A 22,134-nucleotide genomic window follows, 5' to 3' on the forward strand; every position below is an offset into this window, starting at 1 on the left:
ATAAGTGTGTGGAACCACTGGGATCATTCGTGCGTGGAACCCACAGGGATCATTAGTGTATGGAACCCACTGGGATTATAAGTGTGTGGAACCACTGGGATCATTGGTGCGTGGAACCCCAGGGATCATTAGTGTATGGAACCCACTGGGATTATAAGTGTGTGGAACCACTGGGATCATTGGTGCGTGGAACCCACAGGGATCATTAGTGTATGGAACCCACTGGATTATAAGTGTGTGGAACCACTGGGATCATTGGTGCGTGGAACCCACAGGGATCATTAGTGTATGGAACCCACTGGGATTATAAGTGTGTGGAACCCACAGGGATCATTGGTGCGTGGAACCCACAGGGATTACGAGTGTGTGGAACCCACAGGGATCATTAGTGTATGGAACCCACAGGGATTATGAGTGTGTGGAATCCACAGGGATTACGAGTGTGTGGAACCCACAGGGATTATGAGTGTGTGGAACCCATAGGGATTACGAGTGTGTGGAACCCACAGGGATCATTAGTGTATGGAACCCACAGGGATTATGAGTGTGTGGAACCCACAGGGTTTATGAGTGTGTGTGGAACCCACAGGATTATGAGTGTGTGGAACCCATAGGGATTATGAGTGTATGGAACCCACAGGATAAGGAATGTGTGGAAACTCCACAGGGTTTATGAGTGTGTGGAACCCACAGGGATTATGAGTGTATGGAACCCACAGGGATATGAATGTGTGGAACCCACAGGGATCATTAGTGTATGGAACCCACAGGGATCATGAGTGTATGGAACCCACAGGGATTATGAGTGTGTGGAACCCACAGGGATCATTAGTGTATGGAACCCACAGGGATCATTAGTGTATGGAACCCACAGGGATATGAATGTGTGGAACCCACTGGGATCATGACTGTGTGGATCCCAAAGGGATTATGAGTGTGAAACCCACGGATTATGAGTGTGTGGAACCCATAGGGATTACGAGTGTGTGGAACCCACAGGGATCATTAGTGTATGGAACCCACAGGGATTATGAGTGTGTGGAACCCACAGGGATCATTAGTGTATGGAACCCACAGGGATCATTAGTGTATGGAACCCACAGGGATCATTAGTGTATGGAACCCACAGGGATTATTAGTATATGGAAACAGCGATTTGAGCGGGTTACAGCAACTGGAGTCTGTGTAGGCTATTTTTAGTGGGTAATGTCTTATTGATTCTGGACGGACCCCTTCTGACACCACGCTCCTGCTCTATGTGTGTGTTCCAGCTTATGTGTTTTGTGAATGTGTTTGTATCATCAAGTATGTACATGATTTATGTGTTTTATCAAATGTGTGTGTATGTGTTTTAATGTACAGGAATATGTGTTTACATTTGTTTGCTTGGTGTGTCTTTATGTGCACGTGTGCCTTGTTCATTGTGGTTGTGTATTGCCAAGGGTGTAGATTATGTGTGTGTGTGCATGTGTGTCTGTTAGAGTTAAGCAGGGGGTGTGAACAACATGACCAAGGAGTGTGTGGGAACTCACTGAGTGTTAAAGCTGAACCTCCACTCCCCCTCCCTGGTGCAGCCTAGCCCTTCCATTTCCCAGCTAACACCATTTCTGTCACCACCACCCTGCCAGTGCCATCCTTGTCAACATCAGTCTGCTACCACTATCAGTTGACACCATCCCTGTCACTCACTCTGTCAAGAATCGTTCTTCCAGCTTCCCTGGTTAGCTATGCCATTTAGTTCAGCTTCCTTATTAAGATCTGTCCTTTAATCTCTCTCCCAACACTACCTGTGCCTGCATCCTTATCAAGACCCCTTCTTCCAATCTCCCTGTCGAGACTCATTGAAATTGTTTTCCAATCAAGACCTTTCTTGGCAATCTGGTGGTAGCCAAGACCTGCTTCAGAAACTTAGTTATTAAAATTAGCCACTGAAACCAATCTGTTTGATTTTTTATCTGAAACTGGCTATGAAAACCTGCACAGGTAACCAAGCTTTTGGGCGAACCCTGCCAAGGCCCGTTTCGTCAAGGTTTGTCCTAACGAGCAAGGTGTCAAAAACAATATTAAATTTTCCAACAGTATCGGAACTGTCAGGAACTTCAGGCATGTAAGACATTTAGGCATGCTTACTTATACCTCATTCCTCCCATTACCTGTACTGTATTAGCACTTTACATTATAATTTACTGTATATTGTATATCCCAGTTGCATGCAGAACCAGACGTACTGTAAAACAGATCAAATCCCTTTATAATTATAGAGCTATGATAAACTAAATCGAGAAACTAATGTAAACACACAATTTAAGTAGATTCAGTAGCTTTGAAACATGAACCAGCATGACCACAAGGGTGATTACGACTTACTTTTATCATCTTCACCACTCATCGGCTCGTTAGCCGCTTGGGCGATCGGTCATGTCTCTTATTACTTTTCCTTTTCTTTTATCCTCTTCACCAAATGATCGGCTCGTTATCCGCTTGGGCGATCGGTCACGTCTCTGTTACGCACTGTTGGCAAGTACTGGGCATGCACCGGCTCCTAAATGTACCTGAACCTGCTCCAGTGTTGGTCAAGTCTTGTCTTGAAAGAGCTCACACTCAGTGCCGTCACAACACTTTCTGGTAGATTGTTCCAAGAGTTCACAACCCTCACTCCGAAAAAGTTTGCCCTCACAGTTTTCTGGACTTGCGGCTTCTTCAATCTTGAGCTGTGACCCCTTGTGGGCGGGATGAGGGATATTCATTGGCCCGATTCACTAAGATACAAGAATGCAGGCATAATGCTGAATACCATTGCCAGTAAAGCGAGATATTTGACTGATAAATATATACCCAAGCCCAAAGCCACTGCCTTCAGGAATACAAGGAGACCATTACAAATGAACCATGCAGCAGTCGATAAAGTTAAGAAAAAATTTCTGAAATTCAAGCGGTGGGTTACGACAAATGACGAGCAGGATAAGAGGTTGTAAGCCTGGTCCAGGAACCAAGCTAAATCAGAGTGCAGAAGGGCTGAAAAAGAGTTCCAGAGATGGATTGCAAGTGAGGTCAAGTCAAACCCAAAGGCTTTCTACCTTTACACAAAATTAAATTTAAAACATGTGTAGGCGTGTTGGATCTGAGGCAGGAAGAAGGTAGTTACACAGACTTGGATCAGGACAAGGTGTAGGTGTTAAACAAAAAATTATTTTCCTAAATGTTCATGAGAGGATGCAAACAATCTTCCTGCATTTGAGGAAAGATTGTTTGACATAGCGCTGACCCACATTGTGTTCTCAGAAGAGTATATAAGAAATAAAGTGTCAAAGCTAAAGGTTCATAAGAGTCCTGGCCCTGACATGGTGCATCCCAGAGAGCTAAGAGAGTTGTACAGCAAGCCTCTTCAGTAGATGCCTAGAGGAGCAAAACGTCGCTAGTGATTGGAAAATGGCTTAGGTGAATCCCATACTGTATTCAAGCAGGGCAATCACCACTTCATGAATAATTACAGATCAGTGAGTCTGACCAGCATAATATGTAAAGTACAAGAGAGCATGATAAGAAATATCATGATAAAACATCTATGATGAAACAACCTTGTAAAGGACTGCTAACATAATTTTATGCCAAGACGCTCCTGCTTGACACAATTACTCAAGGTGACTGGATGTGTGAAATCAAATTCTGGAAAAGTGTGGTAATACCAACATATATATATATATATATATATATATATATATATATATATATATATATATATATATATATATATATATATATATATATATATATATATATACATATATATATATATATATATATATATATATATATATATATATATATATATATATATATATATATATATATATATATATATATATATATATATATATATATATATATATATATATATATATATATATATATATATATATATATATATATATATATATATATATATATATATATATATATATATATATATATATATATATATATATATATATATATATCTGGATTTTGCCAAGGCTTTTGACAGCATACCCCATGCAAGGCTGAGAATTAAACTGGAAGGGTACGGGATTTCGGGAAGTGTCCTAGCGTGGATTGGAGACTTTTTTCATGACTGCAAGCAGTGTGTGATGATTAATGGCAAGAAATCTTCATGTGTATTCGTGACAAGTGGGGTATCACAGGACAGTGTACTGAGCACAAAGTTGTTTGTGTGTTTAAAAAATGGCATGCCAAAAGCTGTACTTGTAACTCCTCCATACAAATGTTTGCAGACGATGCCAATTTATTCAGGGAAATTAAGAACCAAATGGACTGTGAAGAGCTATATGAAGATCTCTGTCTGCTTCAAGAGTGGTCGACAAAATGGCTGTTAAGATTCAATGTCAAAAAGTATAAGAGAATGCACCTAGGTCATACCAACAGTAAGGAGGAGTATCTCATGTCCCAATGGAACGAAGAAACAGCATTAAAGAGACCGAATGTGAAAAGGACCTGGGGGTGTGGGTGTGTATGTTAACAACGAACTGAAGTTCCTGGGCCATTGTGGGAAGGTGAATCAGGCAACTAAACTAGTAAGTCTTATAGGAAGGTCGTTTAGATATCTAGAGGATCTGTCCCTTGTAATGCTCTTCAAGAGTGAGGTGCTTCCTTGTTTTGAGTACCGTCACCTCGTCTGGTCCTCAAGATATGCTACAGACTGTCAGTTGATTGAAAATGTCCAAAGGAGGCCCTCTTTTGGACCAGACGGGTGCCTGTTCTATGGAACCTCAGCCTAGTTTATACTACAGACAGGCAAGGGGCGACCTAATCGAAGTGTATAAGTATCTCAGAGGGCACTACTCAGTCAAGTGTCCATACCCGGAGCTGGCGGACGCCTGCCCCATTAAGGGTCACAGCTCAAGGTTGAAGAAGCCACAAGTCCAGAAAATTGTGAGGGGAAACTTTTTGGGGATTGAAAATTGTGAACTCATGGAACAATCTGCCAGTGTGTGTGTTGCGAGAGCACTGAGTGTGAGCCCCTTCACTATCAGACTTGACCAACACTGGCACAGGTACAGATACATTCTGGAGCTAGTACATGTACTTGCATGCAGGTATTTTCAACATGGCAACAGAATACAGGTACAGTACTCATAGAAATGCAACAGCATGGGAGGTTTGAGGCTTGTTTAAAGAGCAATCCTTAACTGGGATGCAAGGTTTAGATAAACTAAAACATGAAACATGATTGTCATGGGTTGCGTTGGGCCTACCTGCACAACCCATCCCAAATGTTTGTTTAGGTAGAGATAAGGTACCCGGCCAGCCGATAGGGGGAGGCCAGTGAGACAATGTTGTACTGATCATCATTTCACGCCTCAAAACCACATTTTACTCAGTGGGCTTTAGACCTTGGGTGAGAGAAGACTTCCTGCTCCGTGGACTTAGAACAGGAGCCATACAGTCCTACCAGTGCTACGAGTCTGTGTGTGCAAATCCCCGAGATTGTTGTTAAGTCCAGCAAAAAGTTAACACATCCTGTAAAGGAAGTGATCAATGGTGAGGGCCTGTTTGCTACAAGAGCACTCCAGGCCGTCCTAATAGATCTAAACGATTAATTCTCCAGGTTGACAAACTCTCCCTTATAACTTACGGTACTGCGGCGTGAATGTGAGTGACTGACCTATCATGCACATTATAAGTCCAGTGTATGGAATTGTGCCAAATAAATGTAAGTGCAATTATCTGCCCGTATCTGTGACCCTTCTATTATTATTATTAACAAAGGTAATGACTGATTGGTTATGACAAAGTATAACCAGTAACTTAGATGGATGTTGGAAATTAATGGAATTCATTAAATCATCATTTATCAAGTACACAACGCATTGAATGCCGGAAGCAGAGTGAAATTCTACATAGTGATACACCATAATCTCCTGGGTGAGTAATCAGTGTGAAGGTATCTGAGTTCTACTGTAAGAAAACCACTTTCTTGCATTTAAATGTAACAATCGGCGCCCGAACAGGGACACAGACCGTGGATAATTGCACAATTGTATCGCCCACACCTACACCATGTCAGCTCGTGCAGCGGCTTTTGAGGAAGCACGTGACCTCGGGCTGGAGGGGGCTGAGGCGGTTGCATACATGGAGAAGGCTGAGGAGAGAGAAGACAAGCAACGTGAGCATGAACAACTCTTAGCCCAGCTAGACTTTCAGAAGGAAGAAAAGAAGCTGGAACGAGAAGAGAGACAAAGGGAACGGGAGTTCCAACTGGCCTCAGTGGAAAGGAACAAAAATTCTTCTCTGTCAGGAACTCCCACTCAAAACGTCACTAGTAGGAAATTTCCCCAGATGCCCACCTTTAAGGAGGGCGAATCCATGGAAATGTACATTTCCCGGTTTGCGCATCTCGCAGAAGCCTACGAGCTTGATGACAGCATTAAGGAATTTGAGTTCCTGAGCCTATTTGATGGGAAAGCTTTAGGGATACTTCGACGACTAGAGCGTCCTGAAAATAAATTCCCTGACATGAAGTCTGTACTGCTGCGGGCATAAGGGCTGACTACTGAGCAGGCCAGGCATCAGTTCAACAGGGCAATGTTGGAAGCAAATGAAACGGCTGCACAGTTCCGGGAACGTTTAAGGGACTATGTGGCTCAGTGGATGAGTAAGGATGAAACCCCCAAGTCCATGGAAGGGGTTATAGACTTAATGGTGCGCATGCAGTTTGAAAGTTCTTGTCCTCCTGAACTTGTGGCTCAAATCAGGACCAATGGAGTTAAGACGTTGAAGGAAATGGCAAGCAAAACAGACGCTCATTTCAGCGCTTTCGGGTACCACACTCGGAGGCGGTGGTCGAACAGGGAGTCGGCAGGTACCTAACAAAGTCAACAACCTCTACAGATACAGCCACCGAACCTACCCAGGCAACAGGGAAATAACCAGCAACCACAACCGCAAAGACAGCAACATAAACATCAGCAGAAGCAGTACCAAGGCCACTCGAAGTACCAGGACAGTTGGTGCCCAGGTAACAATCCATGATGGGACCGGCTGCAGAAGCCGCCGTGGCTCAATTCGTAGGCCAAGGTGCCAGCAATAATGCAATAATAATCCACGAAGAGACCAGCAGCAGGAAGCCGCCGATGTTCAAACTGTGAGCAGGGAGTGGCCTGACCTTCCAGAAGGGCCGATCGTCATGCAACCTGAAGCAGGGGTTCATACTGAATCAAGTCCACCCCAACACACCTACTGACTACCGGTAACTGCCGCCTCCAACCTCTCCTCGAGGGGTAACTCCACTTTTCTTGTTTAGCCTGGATACGCTGGAGGAGTTCCAGTGACTGTCATGCGAGATAGTGGGGCATCAGGCTGTATTGTCAGGAAGGAATTGGTGAAGCCACATCAATACACCGGAGCCCAAGTAAGTGTTAAATTAGCCAATAGTTACATTCAAACGGTTCCAGTGGCCAAGATTGAGGTGGACACCCCCTTCTTCTCAGGTTGGGTCACTGCAGCAGTCCTGAGGGAATCTATATACGATCTCATCATTGGAAATATCAAGGGAGCAAGAAACAGTTGTGCAGTGGATGCTGCAACCCAAACTGATGCTGCCACTTTGACCAAAGTTAATGCTGCTGCAGTCAATCAGGGTATGGCTCAAACAAAACCTCGAGTCACCCCCATTGGCTATTGCCACATTGTCTGATCTCATCAATAGTCAGGATGTCGTCCAAGAGCAAGATCATGACAGCACGCTCACTTCAGTACACTAGAATTTGATGGTTGGGACCATCAAGGAGACATTTGGGAATCAAACGAGGTTCGTAAAGAAGAGGAACCGTCTCTACCAAGAGACTGTGACGTCTCTGGGTGAAACACGACTGCAGTTCGTGGTTCCTTCCAAGTACCGCCTAGCTGTGTTCAAGCTAGGTCATTGCACTGCTCTTGGCGGTCATATGGGTAAAAAGAAGACCTTTGATTGCATCAGTGCAGCGTTCTTCTGGCCAAGGATGAGCCAGGAGATCGCTAGGCTAGTCTGCTCTTGTGATGTTTGCCAGAAAACCAGTGATCGAGGGCGAGTCCCACCTGCACCACTACGGCCCCTCCCACTGATCTCTGAACCCTTTGAAAGGGTGGCGGCGGACATTGTTGGGCCGGTAAACCCAAGGGCGAGCGATGGGGCAAAGTATATTCTCACCTTGGTTGACTTTAGCACGAGGTGGTCTGAGGCTGTGCCCTTGAGGAACATTGAGGCCACGACTGTTGCAGAAGCCATGTTGGAAATCTTTTGTCGGGTCGGTATCCCCAAACAAGTCCTCAGTGACAGGGGGACCCAGTTTACTTCTGCCATGATGGAGGAGTTGATGCGGTTGTTATCGGTAAAGGGGCTAAAGACAACACCCTATCACCCGATGTGCAACGGACTCTGTGAGAGGTTTAATGGGACGCTGAAGAAAATGCTCAGGAGGATGGCAGCCGAACAACCTAAGGAGTGGCCGCACTACATTGCCCCTTTTCTGTTCGCGTACCGGGAGGTGCCACAGAGCTCACTCAAGGTGTCTCCCTTCGAGCTTATGTACGGCAGGTCCGTCCGGGATCCCTACAGGTTCTTCGGGAACTGTGGGATGATGAGGAACCACATCCGGAAGTCAAGACCACTTATACATATGTCATTGACTTAGCTGATCGTCTCCAAGAAACCTGTCAACTGGCAAAGCAAGAGCTGATAAAGGCTCAAGAGGTCCAGAAGACTTACTATGACAAGAAGGCCAAGCTTCCTTGTTTCCAGCCAGGTGACCAGTGCCTGGTTCTGTTGCCTACGATGCGCAATAAGTTACTGGCTCAGTGGAAAGGTCCATTCGACATTGCAGAGCGTGTCTGGGATCTGACTTACATCGTCCAGGTGGGATCTCGACGAAAGAAGTTCCAAATCAACATGCTGAAGAAGTACTTCCTGTCACCAATCAGGGGTACAGTCTCCACTGAGGAAGACAGGGACGAGCCTCCCCAGTGTGATTCAGGGGTAACTTGTGCTGCCACAGTGATCTCTGCCAGTGATGAGGAGGATGGGCCTGTCACTGCACACTCCCGCCAGAGTGAGACTTTCACGGATGTTTAGGTGAATAGAAATCTATCAGCAGAGGAACGAGATGCCATTGGCTCTCTGTTGCATCGCTAAAAGGACATCTTCTCTGATAAGCCAGGATTTGCCCGGGTCGACTGTCACACTATTGAACTGACCAGCCCTACACCTGTTCGGGTAAAGCCCTATCCTATACCTATGCGACTACTGGACACTGTCAAACAAGAATTTGAGGAAATGGAAGCAGTAGGAATCATCGAGAAATCATCGTCTCCATATTGTACAGTAGTCCTATGGTAGTCGTCCGAAAAAAGGATGGGGGATGTCAGGATCTGTGGGGATTATAGGAGAGTAAATGCCATTACCCAGGTGGATGCTGAACCTATGTGTGATCAGAAAACTATTTTTTCAAGAATAGCTGGTTCCAAGTTATTTACCAAACTTGATCTGACCAAGGGGTTCTTCCAAATCCCACTGGACCCAAAGAGTCAGCCTCTACCAGTACAGAGTCCTTCCCTTTGGTCTCACAAACTCCCCTGCCATCTTCGACCGTGTCATGAGGCAAGTCCTAAGCGGCATCAAAGGAGTTGAGGTATTTGTGGACGATGTGTTAAGCCATTCAGCAACATTTGAGGAACACCTGGAACTCTTAGAGGAGGTGTTCCGGAGGTTCCAACAAAAAAACATGACCGTGAAACCAAGCAAGTGCGAGATCAGTCAGGCCGCAGTACAGTTCCTCGGGCACACTGTCGGCGGAGGACGCTGCACCTGCCAGAATGAAAAGATCAAAAAGGTCCAAGATGCACCACGGCCCACTACAAAAAAACAAGTGAGGTCATTTTTGGGCCTCGTAGGGTACTACCGGAACTTCATCCTAAACTTTGCCGTGGTGGCTCTCCCTTTATCCGACCTGCTCAAGAAACATGCATCTAACAAGGTGCAATGGGGACCCGAACAAGAGGATTCTTTCACTGCCCTCAAGAACCTGCTATGCAAGCAACCCATCCTTCAACTGGTGAGGAAGGAAGAGCCTTTCATCCTCCGGACCGATGCTTCACAGGATGGGGTTGGCGCAGTGCTACTACAAGAGGAAGACGGCGAGGTTTTTCCAGTTGCATATCACAGTCGGAAGTTGAAACCTGCGGAGAGGAATTACAGCACGGTTGAGAAGGAACTTTTGGCAGTGGTGGAAGGCATCAAGAAGTACTACTACTATCTCTATGGAGGTGAGTTTGTGTTGGAGACAGACCACATGCCGCTCACCAATCTTCGACCATCTAAGAATGCAAATGCTCGTCTGATGCGGTGGGCACTGAATCTCCAGCAGTTCAACTTCGTCCTCCAGTACATCAAGGGCAGCCTGAATGTGGGGGCTGACCTCATATCTCGACTTGTGGCGGAACCAGAGCAACTGATTGAGAGGTCACCTTCCCAAATGAGTGTGGAGTTGGTCTAGACTCCAGTCGACTCGAACCTCCAAGTGTCTGACGGCTCGTCATATGTTATTTTTTTTTTTTCTCACACCTTTCTACACTTGAGAACATAACACAACACCTGTGCCACCTAAACAATGTCTACATACCCTACACCACACAACACGTTGCTGTAATGTAAATGTAGCGTGCTTACGCTTAGCATGAACTATTGCTCGGGAATTGTCACCCTCGCCGAGGAGTTTTCCTCCAGCCAGAAAAACTAAAGTAAATGTTGAGGTTTTCCCTCAGTGGCGATTGGCGACTACATTCCGTTGCAGTGTTAGTGTTACACACACACACACACCACAGTGTGAATGTCAAATTGTGTGTCTGGGCTAGGCATTCTCTTGATTGTATACAGGTGCTAAAAATTTATTCTCCAAAGAAAATTTTTTTCTTAGTAGGGGCGATTGTCATGGGTTGCGTTGGGCCTACCCGCACAACCCATCCCTAATGTTTGTTTAGGTAGAGATAAGGTACCCGGCCAGCCGATAAGGGGAGGCCAGTGAGACAGTATTGTACTGATCATCATTTCAAGCCTCAAAACCACATTTTAGTCAGTGGGCTTTAGACCTTGGGCGAGAGAAGACCTCCTGCTCCGTCGACTTAGAACAGGGGCCATACAGTCCTACCAGTGCTACGAGTCTGGGTGTGCAAATCCCTGAGATTGTTGTTAAGTCCAGCGAAAAGTTAACGCATCTTGTAAAGGAAGTGATCACTGCTGAGGGCCTGTTTGCTACAAGAGCACTCCAGGCCGGCCTAATAGATCTAAACGATTAATTCTCCAGGTTGACAAACTCTCCCTTATAACTTACGGTACTGTGGCGCAAATGTGAGTGACTGACCTATCCATGCAAATTATAAGTCCAGTGTATGGAATTGTGCCAAATAAACGTAAGTGCAATTATCTGCCCGTATCTGTGACCTCTCTATTATTATTATTACCAAAGGTAATGACTGATTGGTTATGACAAAGTATAACCAATAACTTAGATGGAGGTTGGAAATTAATGGAATTCATTAAATCATCATTGAATGCCGGAAGCAGAGTGAAATTCTACGTAGTGATACACCATAATCTCCTGGGTGAGTAATCAGTGTGAAGGTATTTGAGTTCTACGGTAAGAAAACCACTTTCTTGCATTTAAACGTAACAATGAATGAAAGGGAAATGTGCTATAACCAACCTCAGCTTAGCTGAGCAAGGTAATGAAGAGGAAGACAATACAGTACTGTATTATTGTCGCAATTCTTACAGGCATAACCCAGGTGTTTATAATGTAATTTTTTTTTAATTAATAATATTGTGTATACAGGACAAAGGTGTCATGGCTCTGTACAGTATTTCGATCTTAATTCTCATCTTTATCTCCATGAGTCCAGTGTTGGTATAGAAAGTAAGTGGGGTAACTTGGTACAGATGGAAAGTGGGGTAATTTGGTATAGATGGGAAATGGGGTAACTGGCAAAACTTTGCACCTATATAATTATGTTCGATAAGGTTCATCCTATATCACATCAGACCCAAGTGTAAATCGATCCAGGGTGGTAATGTTGAGAGACAAATGCACTACTACTGTACACCTGTATTGTGCTTGATATTGATTTTATTTCAATCATCTAAGAAAATTCCAATGAATGCTCAACTAGTATATATTAATACAGGCAGTCCCCGACTTACGACGGGGTTAGAGACCCAAATCCAGGTCATAAGTCGAAAATGCGAAAATAATACATAGAAAATCTAAAAAGGTGTTTCTTTTTCTTCTCAGCACCACAAAACTCTCACTTTTAAGCTTGCCAGTCATTTTAAAGGGAATTACAAACAAAAATTTTGTCAGTACACAGCGCAATCACTAATGTCGGGACTCGAAAATACGTAATTTGAAAATTTTTTGGTACGACCGAGGCAGTCGTATGTCCGGGTGGTCGTAAGGCGAGTAGGTCATAAGTCGAGGAGTACCTGTACTTATGTCATAGTCACAAGGTGTAGGCCACACAGAGTGAGTACACAAAATGAGGGCCACACAGAGTGAGAATCACACAAAGTGAGGGCCACATAGTGAGAATCACACAAAGTGAGGGCCACACAGAGTGAGAATCACACAAGGTGAGGACCACACAGAGTGAGCCACATTGTGAGAATCACATAAGGAGAGAACCACACAGAGTGAGTCACACAAGGTTAGAGCCACACAAGGTGAGGGTCACACATAGTGAGTCACACAAAGTGAGGGCTACACAGAGTGAGAATCACACAAAATGAGGGCCACACAGTCACACAAAGTGAGGGTCATATAGTGAGAATCACACAAGGTGATGGCCACACAGTGAGAATTGCACAAGGTGAGGGCAACACATGGTAAGGGCCATGCAGAGTGAGAATCATACAAGCTGAGGGCCACACAGTGAGTCACACAAAGTGAGGGCTACACCAAATGGGATTTAATACTTAAATGGTTGCCCCTCGTATAATGAGAAGACCGGACAACTCGCCAACTGCACTGGCTAACCATTACCCCGGAACACGATCCTTAAATTGATTAACATCCAGGTTCAATTACTGCTGGGTAGACACAGGCAAATGGCATAAAGAAACTTGCCCATAGTTTCACCCTGCCCGGGTACACTATTCACAGTGATGTAGCTACTACACTTACAGTATGTGATTCAGTGATATTGAAAAAGATTGACATAACTCCAGCTAAAAGTGATTCTCATCTCTACATTGTGGGTTATATAATAAAATATTACTTTATATTAGAATCATGTTACTGTATATGGAAAGCAAGACTTGATATTCATTTTAGCAGATAAGACTGTTGACAATTTATCCATCTGTTTAAAATATTGCTCATACTCATTTCCCTTCTTTTTGTATATTACTGTTTATGCATTTTTTCTTTAGATAAAAGTGTTGGTATACTTCCTATGTAAGATACGATTATTGATACTCACTTTTTATATCTCTCCAAAATATTTCAAATTTGATGCTCAATTCTGTTCAGTATTATAGTTGATTCTATTTCTTCCTCATTAAAACAGGAAAGTTTATGATGTCTCTCTTACTGGCAGGAACATCGCAAGGTCCATCCTTGGTGTGTTATTGCTGGTGGCGACCGTAAATGGCGGTGAGTGCTCATCCTCTCCTCACCCACTTCTTTAACAAGCTCTCTTTCCTCCTCTTCCACCCATGTAAGGAGTCTCTGGCCTCTGTATGTAAACAAATCAGATGGTTGTGGTTTTTCCAAAGCAAAGTGGCATATAATCACTTTGTGTGTTTGTACTGTACTGTATTTACAGGCAGTTCCTGAATTACAACAGGTACAGTATATGTTCCTGAACCCTGATCAAAAGTCGATTTATTTGTAAGTCAGAACAGTGTTAATTCCATAGTTTAGGTTAGGTTAAAGCACAACCCTGCCCATACAAAACAATAATAATATCCTATGCAGCTAGACCCCGACTTACGACTGCTTCGACTTACGACCGCCGCAGTTGTGACCATTTTTTTTTTTTAATGACACGCATTTTCTATACCGAAACGTTTCCAGTTAATGTAGTCTCCATGTATAATTAGAAAATTATGGGGGCCCCATGTGCATTCAGCTGACTACATTAAAGGTAAGTGCTCAGTCACACTGTATCCATTCCTCATTATTTATTACTTTTACTGTACTGTATTTCATTGTAGATTTTTTATTATTATTTTTTTTTTTTATCTATGTCGGACTTACGACCATTCGGACTTACGACCTGGATTTGGGTCCCTAACCCCGTCGTAAGTCGGGGTCTAGCTGTATATAAAAACAATGTAAATACACTACTGAAAATAAAGTGATGCTTAACAATATGTAATATTGAAAATAATGTAAAAATGGGATTTTAATTATAAATTTTTGCGATGAATGTATTGGGATCCCATTCATAAGTGCGTGTGTTTATAAGTATGACAGTTGTAACTCGGAGTCTGCCTTATATATACAGGTACAGTATTTCATATACACACACACACACACACACACAAAAAGGGGTAGTCGAAAGGTTTAGTAATTTACCAATTGAAAAGAGCAATACAGCATGATTTTAATTTTGCTGTCGATAAAGTTGAATGCTTGGGCGTTTGTTTCACTGAAGTTAACTACTGTACTGTATTGTACAATTTATTGTTTTAGTGTGAGAGATTAAAGTACTGTATGGCAAGAAAATAATAGAGTTTGGATTTGGGCTGAACTGAGTTTGTGTCATAAAATTCTTTACAAAAGAGGATTATACATTGGAAAGAAAATTCAGTGACCCATTGTTATTGTGGTAGTGTATGGCACAAATGTTCCCTCATATGCTGGCATAATAAGGTGAGCCAAGGATTTCAAACATGGGTGCAAGATCCTTGAGGATGTCCACACAATTATAACAGCCTTCAGTTACCACTAACAGGGCAATTGTACATAACATTTATTAACATAATTTTTACCACATATTAGCTTACTAGCCAATCAGGCAGTCGTACTGATTTCTGTTTTGCACTCTGTAGTGGCATGTACAGCTCTTGAATTTACTTGTGTTGGCCAAGAATATAATTATAAGAGTTCACACTTGGTGCTATCAACGTTCTCTGGCAGGATTTTCCAAGAGTTTGCAGCCCTTACTCAAAAGAAATAAGCTCCTGACAGTTTTCTGTACTGATAGCTTCTTCAACTCTTAAAGTCTGCCATCTACTCCACTGCACCTCTTGTTTACCCACCTTCCATATGCATTGCACATTACTGGGCTGTTGGCACACCTTTCTTACAGACAGTGCATGGCCATTTTCCACTTTCCACCATGGGTGAAAAAAAAAATACAGTGGTCCCTCGGTTAACGAGCACAATCCGTTCTAGAAAGTTGCTCGTTAACCGAAAAACTTGTTAACCGAAACCATTGTTTCAATGAGTTTTTGGGTACAGTCAGTTCTGCTATAACGCGATAGTTGTGTTCTTGTAAAACATCGTGTTATAGAAATTCGCGTAATAGAAATAACAGGGCTTATGGAGAAAATAGGGTTAGGTGCAGATTACTACTCGAAATCGAAAAAAAATTTAGTAGTTAGCCTAACACAAAGGACAGCACAGTCTAAATAAATGTTACATTCATATCTAATAATGAAATCATACAGTAAATGCAACACTTTACCTTGAAAAATATGAATATAACTTGATGGGGGAGAAGGGTGATTTTGAGGTAGATAACATTGAGCTTCTCTTCAAGTGTTATAGCCTTTCTTTTACGATCATCACTGGGAATGCGATCACCAGAACGCTTCTTGGAGATATTCTTCTTTACCATGTTCACAGTTAATACCACAAAATTGGAGAAATAGTAAGCAAAAACCGCGTTACAGCAAACAAGTGTTCGCGTTATACAAATATCGTTCCTCTATTCATAAATCGCGTAAGAGCCAATTCGCGTTGTCAAAACACGCGTTATAGCAGAACTCACTGTAATTGGTTCCAGCTCACCGAAAATTGCCTAAATTCAAAAAAAAATGTAGAAAAGTACACTTACTTTGAGGTGTGTATGTAGAAGGCTCCTGGATGATGATGATGGGAATTAGAATGGGGGTGGAGGAGAAGGGAGAAGAGAAGGCATTGGGGTGGTGCCATTTCACCCATAAAATTGTAGTTCTCTTGGTGTAATTCAAGATTATATTCTTTAAATCAACACTGCACTGCATTATATATTGTCAATATGTAAAATAAATTTCAAAATGACCAATAATTTGCTTATAAACACAGAAAAAAGCATTTAGTTGAAGAGAGTCTCAAGCAAGATGTTACCTCCACTGAAAAGACACAAAGACTGACGCCTGTATGGTGTGTTGAGAGGCTGGATGGCGCGCATAAAACTAGTTTCACTACCTTCAGTTATGTTCAATAATTGTTAAAATGACTAAAAAATTTAATATTAAACTTTTAAAATTATTGAATAGTATAAACTTGATATTTGCTAAAATGGTAAGGAATTTAAGCCCTAGAACCGATTACTGTATTGGCGGACTAATACTACAGCTGGTGGACCGCCAAGTGCAAGCAAAAACTTGTTGAGGTCGGCTCGTAAGAAACTCGTTAACCGAGGGATTGCTCGTTAACCGAAGTTAAGAATCTTATGGGAGGTAACTAGTGAACCGAAATCTCGTTAACCGAGGCGCTCGTTAACCGAGGGATCACTGTACTCAAAACATAGGTAAAAAGAAAGAATACTCTGGCCTCTTCTCAATGATTACCATGAATGGTTAAGGTTTATGGAAAATTTCTTCTCATCCCTTTCATAATGCCAGTGTGTATGTGTGTCTGGGAAAGGGAGATTACAGGTATATGTTAGCAAGGGCCACACTTGAATGTCACTTCTTTTAATAGATAGACAATTATTCAGAAATCATCATATAGACATTTAATTTATTTAGCAAGCTTTAAGGGTGGTACCTAGAAAATATTCCCTGGGTACTCCAAGAGGCATTATATATAAGGGCAACGCTTGAGTGGGACCATGTCACTGTTAACTGAATTCTTGACCCAAGTGGAGAGCATTAGACACAATGGGTGTAAGGCAGTAAACTCTTTTGATAAGCGACACAAGTTACTGTAGAAGGCGAGTTAGATAAATAATGATAAATAATGAATGAGTAAGCATATGTGTAGAATATATAAAATGGACTTGTTGGGAAAATTTAAAACAAAGCTGAGATAGTAGACAAAGTTGAGGCACGGACTCAGTTGTGTGAAATGGAATGATGTATGAGAAGAGTGTTAAAAAGCTGATGCTTCGTAAGAGAATCTGAAGTGGAAATCAGGAATTTGATGCATAGAAAAATTTTATAGTGAAAATAGACCGAATAAGTGGAGAGATCTTAGAATGCAAAATGTAATTGTTTAAAGTTTAGAGAATCAGATAAAAATTTATTCTGTACAGAGTGGTGAAAGAGTGCCTGGAATGTGTGCAGTAATACACACAGAATGAGTGTTATTAATGTAGAGGGTTAGTTTGCAACAGTATAGAGATCCATAAGTATGCACAGGTTTAGGAAAAAATTTAGCGGGGAATAGAACTCCACTATTTATGATATCAAAGAATGTGGTACAGTAGGTTTGTTACGAGTACATACAGGATCTCTCAATTTATGAAAGGGTTTCTTTCATAAATCAAATGTGTTTTTCCATTGACTTCCATGATGTAATTGGGGAGACCTGTATGAAAAAAGTTACTAATAATGACACCTAAAACATTTTTAAGCTGATATTTAATGTAACACAAGATTTATATTACAATGCAAACTAATAAAGAAGGCATTGTGGTCAGGCATGTCAGGTCATGTCTGTGTTAAAGTGTGTTGGTATCTGGGCATTTATTTGTCAAGTGACAGAATTTGGGCTGTGAATTTATAAGTCATCAAGGTTATTCCGGTGAAATTAAGGTGTAAATTTTTTATTTTTTGTAATACATTAGAGTACTTTTGTTGTTATTCGAGACTGAAGATAAATTTTTTTTCTTCAGGAGTGAACATTCTGATTTGAATAAAAAAAAAAAATAGTGTCACATGTCACTACAGTATATAAATACGTAGAAGATTTAAATTAGCTGTGTCTATGACTTTGATTCACTGTGCATATAATGATCAGAGATACAGTCCATATTGATATCAGTGACTGCTGAGAAAACCTGAAAATAAATAAAGTGGAATGACAGTAAGCCCTTGTCAGAAACAACACAGGTACAAGGGTGGATTTTTTTTTTTGGGGGGGGGTCCAGACCCCCCTTTTCACCAGGCATTTTTGTATAATAAAAAGTATTTACTATTGACTTCAGAATATCTCCTAATATCAAGTGCGCATGGTTTAAAATGGCCTCAAAATGCCCATGATGTAGGTCAGATTTAAAAACGAATGTCGGGGGTAGGGGGGGGGTGTCTATAACACCCCCCCTACCCCCTGCTAGGTGGATTCACTGTGCTCGCCATGTAACCCCACCCACAACTTCTTGGATCACCCCCACCCCACCCCTTTTGTTATTCCTGGATCTGCCCGAGGAATAGGAGTGCTCAGGTATACTGTAACGAAAAAACATTCCCGGTGGCACACTGGCAGAGTATAAAGAAAAGATTTTAAATGACTGTGATCCACCATTCATAGGTAAACCAAAAGTGCAGTGAGGAATTATATACTTAAAAAATAGCACGTAGTGATACCAGCAACTGCCGAGGAAAAAAAAGAAAACTTTTTGAGGAGACAACACTGGATGAGTAAGGTTACCAACAAGGTTGAATAGCATAACTGCCAAGAAGACTTTTAAAACAATACTCTTGACAAAATTATTTAGTGATTGTTAGTTAAATTTGGTTTCTTATGTTATTTATGTTAATATCTTTATTTTATTAAATTAAAAAAAATACATCTGAAGAGCCATTTTCATTATGCAAGGAATCCATAGTGTACATTTATTGGGTAAGAATTGACACTGCCAGGAACACATCTCTATAAGCAACTTGTTATAATGAACCCTTTTTAACAGAATATGTCTGTTGTAAGAGGTCTGCCTGTACAGTACCTGTATTGTGCATTTTATTTTAATAGCAATGAAGGAACTCAAATTGAATGCACCCAACTCAGCAATACATATGAGTTCTTCCTGTAGAGATGTAAATGCATACAAGTTCTTCCTGTAGAGATGAGGATGTCTGTTGTCTGGCATTCATATTTTATATTTGTGTGGCTGAAGAAGTCAGAGTGAAGGAGTGAATAAAGTTGTTTGTTACTTAAAAAGATTATAACTATATATTAAAAAGAGTTGGTGTTAGTACAGACCAAGGATAACCCAAGGAAGCCTCAATTAGCTTATTTCCATTAGGGTACTTTGGTTAGGCTGGGGAGACAAATCAGTTACACTAAAATTAAAAAGGTGTAACAAACACTACATTTCACTTACTGGTACACTATCCAATACTAATAGTTTACAACAACCCTAATCACAAGTATTCTGTTGAAAATATTTTCTTAGATAATATTGATAAGGAAAAAGATTTAGGTATCATGGGAGATCAATCATTGAAGGTAGCATAACAAGTGAGAGCAGCAGTGAAAAAAGCCAACTGTGATTTAGGAATTATAAATCATATCTTCAAATACAATAGGAAAATCCTCCTTGATCTTTACAAGCATATTGTACTGTACTCCCCAGCTGAATTACTATACAGGATACTGTACAGGTATGGACACCTTACCTCCAGGGAGAATTAATATCCCAAGAAAAGGTGCAACACAGAATGACTACGATGATTCCTGAACAATGTTACTCCATACTTTTACTTTTATCAGTAGCATATGTTCATTCCTGCTGACAGCCATGAAACTTTTAAGATAGAAAGTGTGTATTCTCAGTTGAGAAATTGACATTTATAGTATTTCATGTAGGTTTATTCCCGTTTCTTTTTTTATACCTGTCTGTTCTGAAAATGTTACATACAGTTATTAGCTCTCTGAAGATTATCAAGTGATCTCTTGACCTAACCTAACAGAACAAAATACTGGGTGTTATTTTCTCCTTTATACAGTATAGTTGATTATTGTTCTGTTTACAGAATAGAAATATCAAAAGAGTAGACAAAATGCAAGCAGTAACCATTCTGGGTAGAAATAATGGGAGTAGACAAAATGGGATGTTATCATCATGCCATTGATCATGGAGTATGTAAATAGTCCTACTAAATGTATTGTTTTAATGTCATGCCAACAGCCATGGGATGGTTCTGCTACAGTCACACCCCTGGCAAAGAGGGCACTGGCTGGATCTTCTGCCCGAGTACCTCCTGCTATACTGTTGGCGTCAGCATCTGTGAGTATCTTGCTTTATTTTGAAGTACAATATGCATATTATTTTGATGTATTCCTTTTTATTTGTGAATATTTATGTGTCAGTGAGGGAAACGAAAGTCTTTCTTTGAACGGCTATTTACTTAAACCCAAGATGTCGACTCATGCTCTTCTAACGAGCCAATCAGTGACATAGATCACCATTTTTGTTTTCTTCATGGATCACTGAGCAGTCTTTAGTCCTCAAGGGAAGGTGGCCTGAAACTACAGTTTACCACATCATATACAGTACTGTATACTGTATATGTATGTAACAGGTATTTTTAATCAGTTTAATGTGATTATCATTCTCTTGATTTATTGCTCCATTAATGTGATAACCTATTCTTAAAACAAAAATGAAGAAGACACTTGTATAACTCAAGATAACCAAGTGTCTTTCAGTATTACAATCATTTTAAGACTGCATTAAGAAATACAGTACCTGAGGTAACTGTAGTGCCATATATTTTAATAGAATTTACTGAAAATTTGCCAAAATTATCTCAAGTTTAGTTGGGCTCTTTCCAATGATGTCTTTGGTGAGTAAAGTATATGGATCTGAAAGGTACTTAAAAGTCAATTTCAGACCCCCTCCTTTATTTTCAGTTATTGTTGATACCTGTATTTTCCACAAAACTTTTTTTTAGCACAGATTTGGCTTAGAAGTTGTGTTCAAAATTACTGTCCAACAAAAATATAAAGTCCTCATCAATAATTTACCTCAAAGCAGGTAGTAATCAACAAGGGGGTAAAGTGTAGTTGCAGTAAGTCCTCTGTTAACATCGTGGTTACATTCTTGTAAACCACAACGTTATGTGAAACAACGTTAAGTGGATAAATTTTTCCCATAAGAAACTTGAGTAATCAGTAGGTTTTATTTCTTATAACATGCATAACAATTTAGACAATGTAAACAGATTGTGAATACCTGTAGAGTATAACCCCCATAACTCGAAAAAATAGGGGCTCTAGCCCTTATGAATTACTGTATGAGAGTTTATGAAATATGAGGAACACCTTCCCCCAGGAAAAAAAACACAAAAACAATGGTAATTTTCTGTTATTTACCCCATCCAAAATTTAAACATTTCTAAGTACATACAGTAAGGTACTAGATTTAGGGTTATCAGACAAAAAAGTTTGCTCTGAGAGTTTTCTAAACTTGTGGCTTCTTCCACCTTAAGTTGGCCATTGTGAGAAGTGCATTTTTTCTCAGCTGAGAAAAGATGCCCTGCCTCCTCCTCAAGAGTTACAGCTGATTGGCTGTTGCAAACCTGTCCGATTTTGTCCTGAAGTAATGATGTATTTCTAAATGAGTTTATTCATAATCGCTGGGATGACCGTTTCTGACGAGAAAGATATTTAGCTAAATTATATAAAGATACATACATACATTCATTATTTCAAACATAAGCACGTAGGAAGTTTATCAGAAGTATTATTCATGAATTAACTGTTAAACCCTAGTAGCAAATTCACACTTTCGGAGGACGCATTTAATATACAGTCGACCCTCACTTTACGCGGTCCCACATTCCGCGTTTCCACGTTTACGCGGTACCCTGCTGGAACCCAGGATGCTCACACTCCGCGGTGCGTGTACCCCTTTACGCGGAGAGTGTCCGGCTCGACGCTATTTTTAGATTCGCCCCACCCGCCTGCTCCCGCCTCCGCCTCTGCCTGGGCAAACCGCGCGGTAAGGTTG

The 22,134-nt window shown here is 41.3% G+C and overlaps 1 protein-coding gene across 1 annotated transcript in view; it reads left to right on the top strand.

Moving 5' to 3' along the window:
• The window catches only part of LOC121868785, a 46,811-nt gene that overhangs the window by 15,737 nt on the left and 8,940 nt on the right, over positions 1-22,134 (top strand). The window contains exons 3-4 of the mRNA XM_042369698.1: positions 13,621-13,676; positions 20,311-20,409. Of these exons, the coding sequence (XP_042225632.1) occupies positions 13,621-13,676; positions 20,311-20,409 (155 nt within the window). The remainder of the gene's footprint in view (positions 1-13,620; positions 13,677-20,310; positions 20,410-22,134) is intronic.

Source organism: Homarus americanus, unplaced genomic scaffold (assembly GCF_018991925.1).
Source record: "Homarus americanus isolate GMGI-L3 unplaced genomic scaffold, GMGI_Hamer_2.0 scaffold30535, whole genome shotgun sequence".
Classification (NCBI taxonomy): domain Eukaryota; kingdom Metazoa; phylum Arthropoda; class Malacostraca; order Decapoda; family Nephropidae; genus Homarus; species Homarus americanus.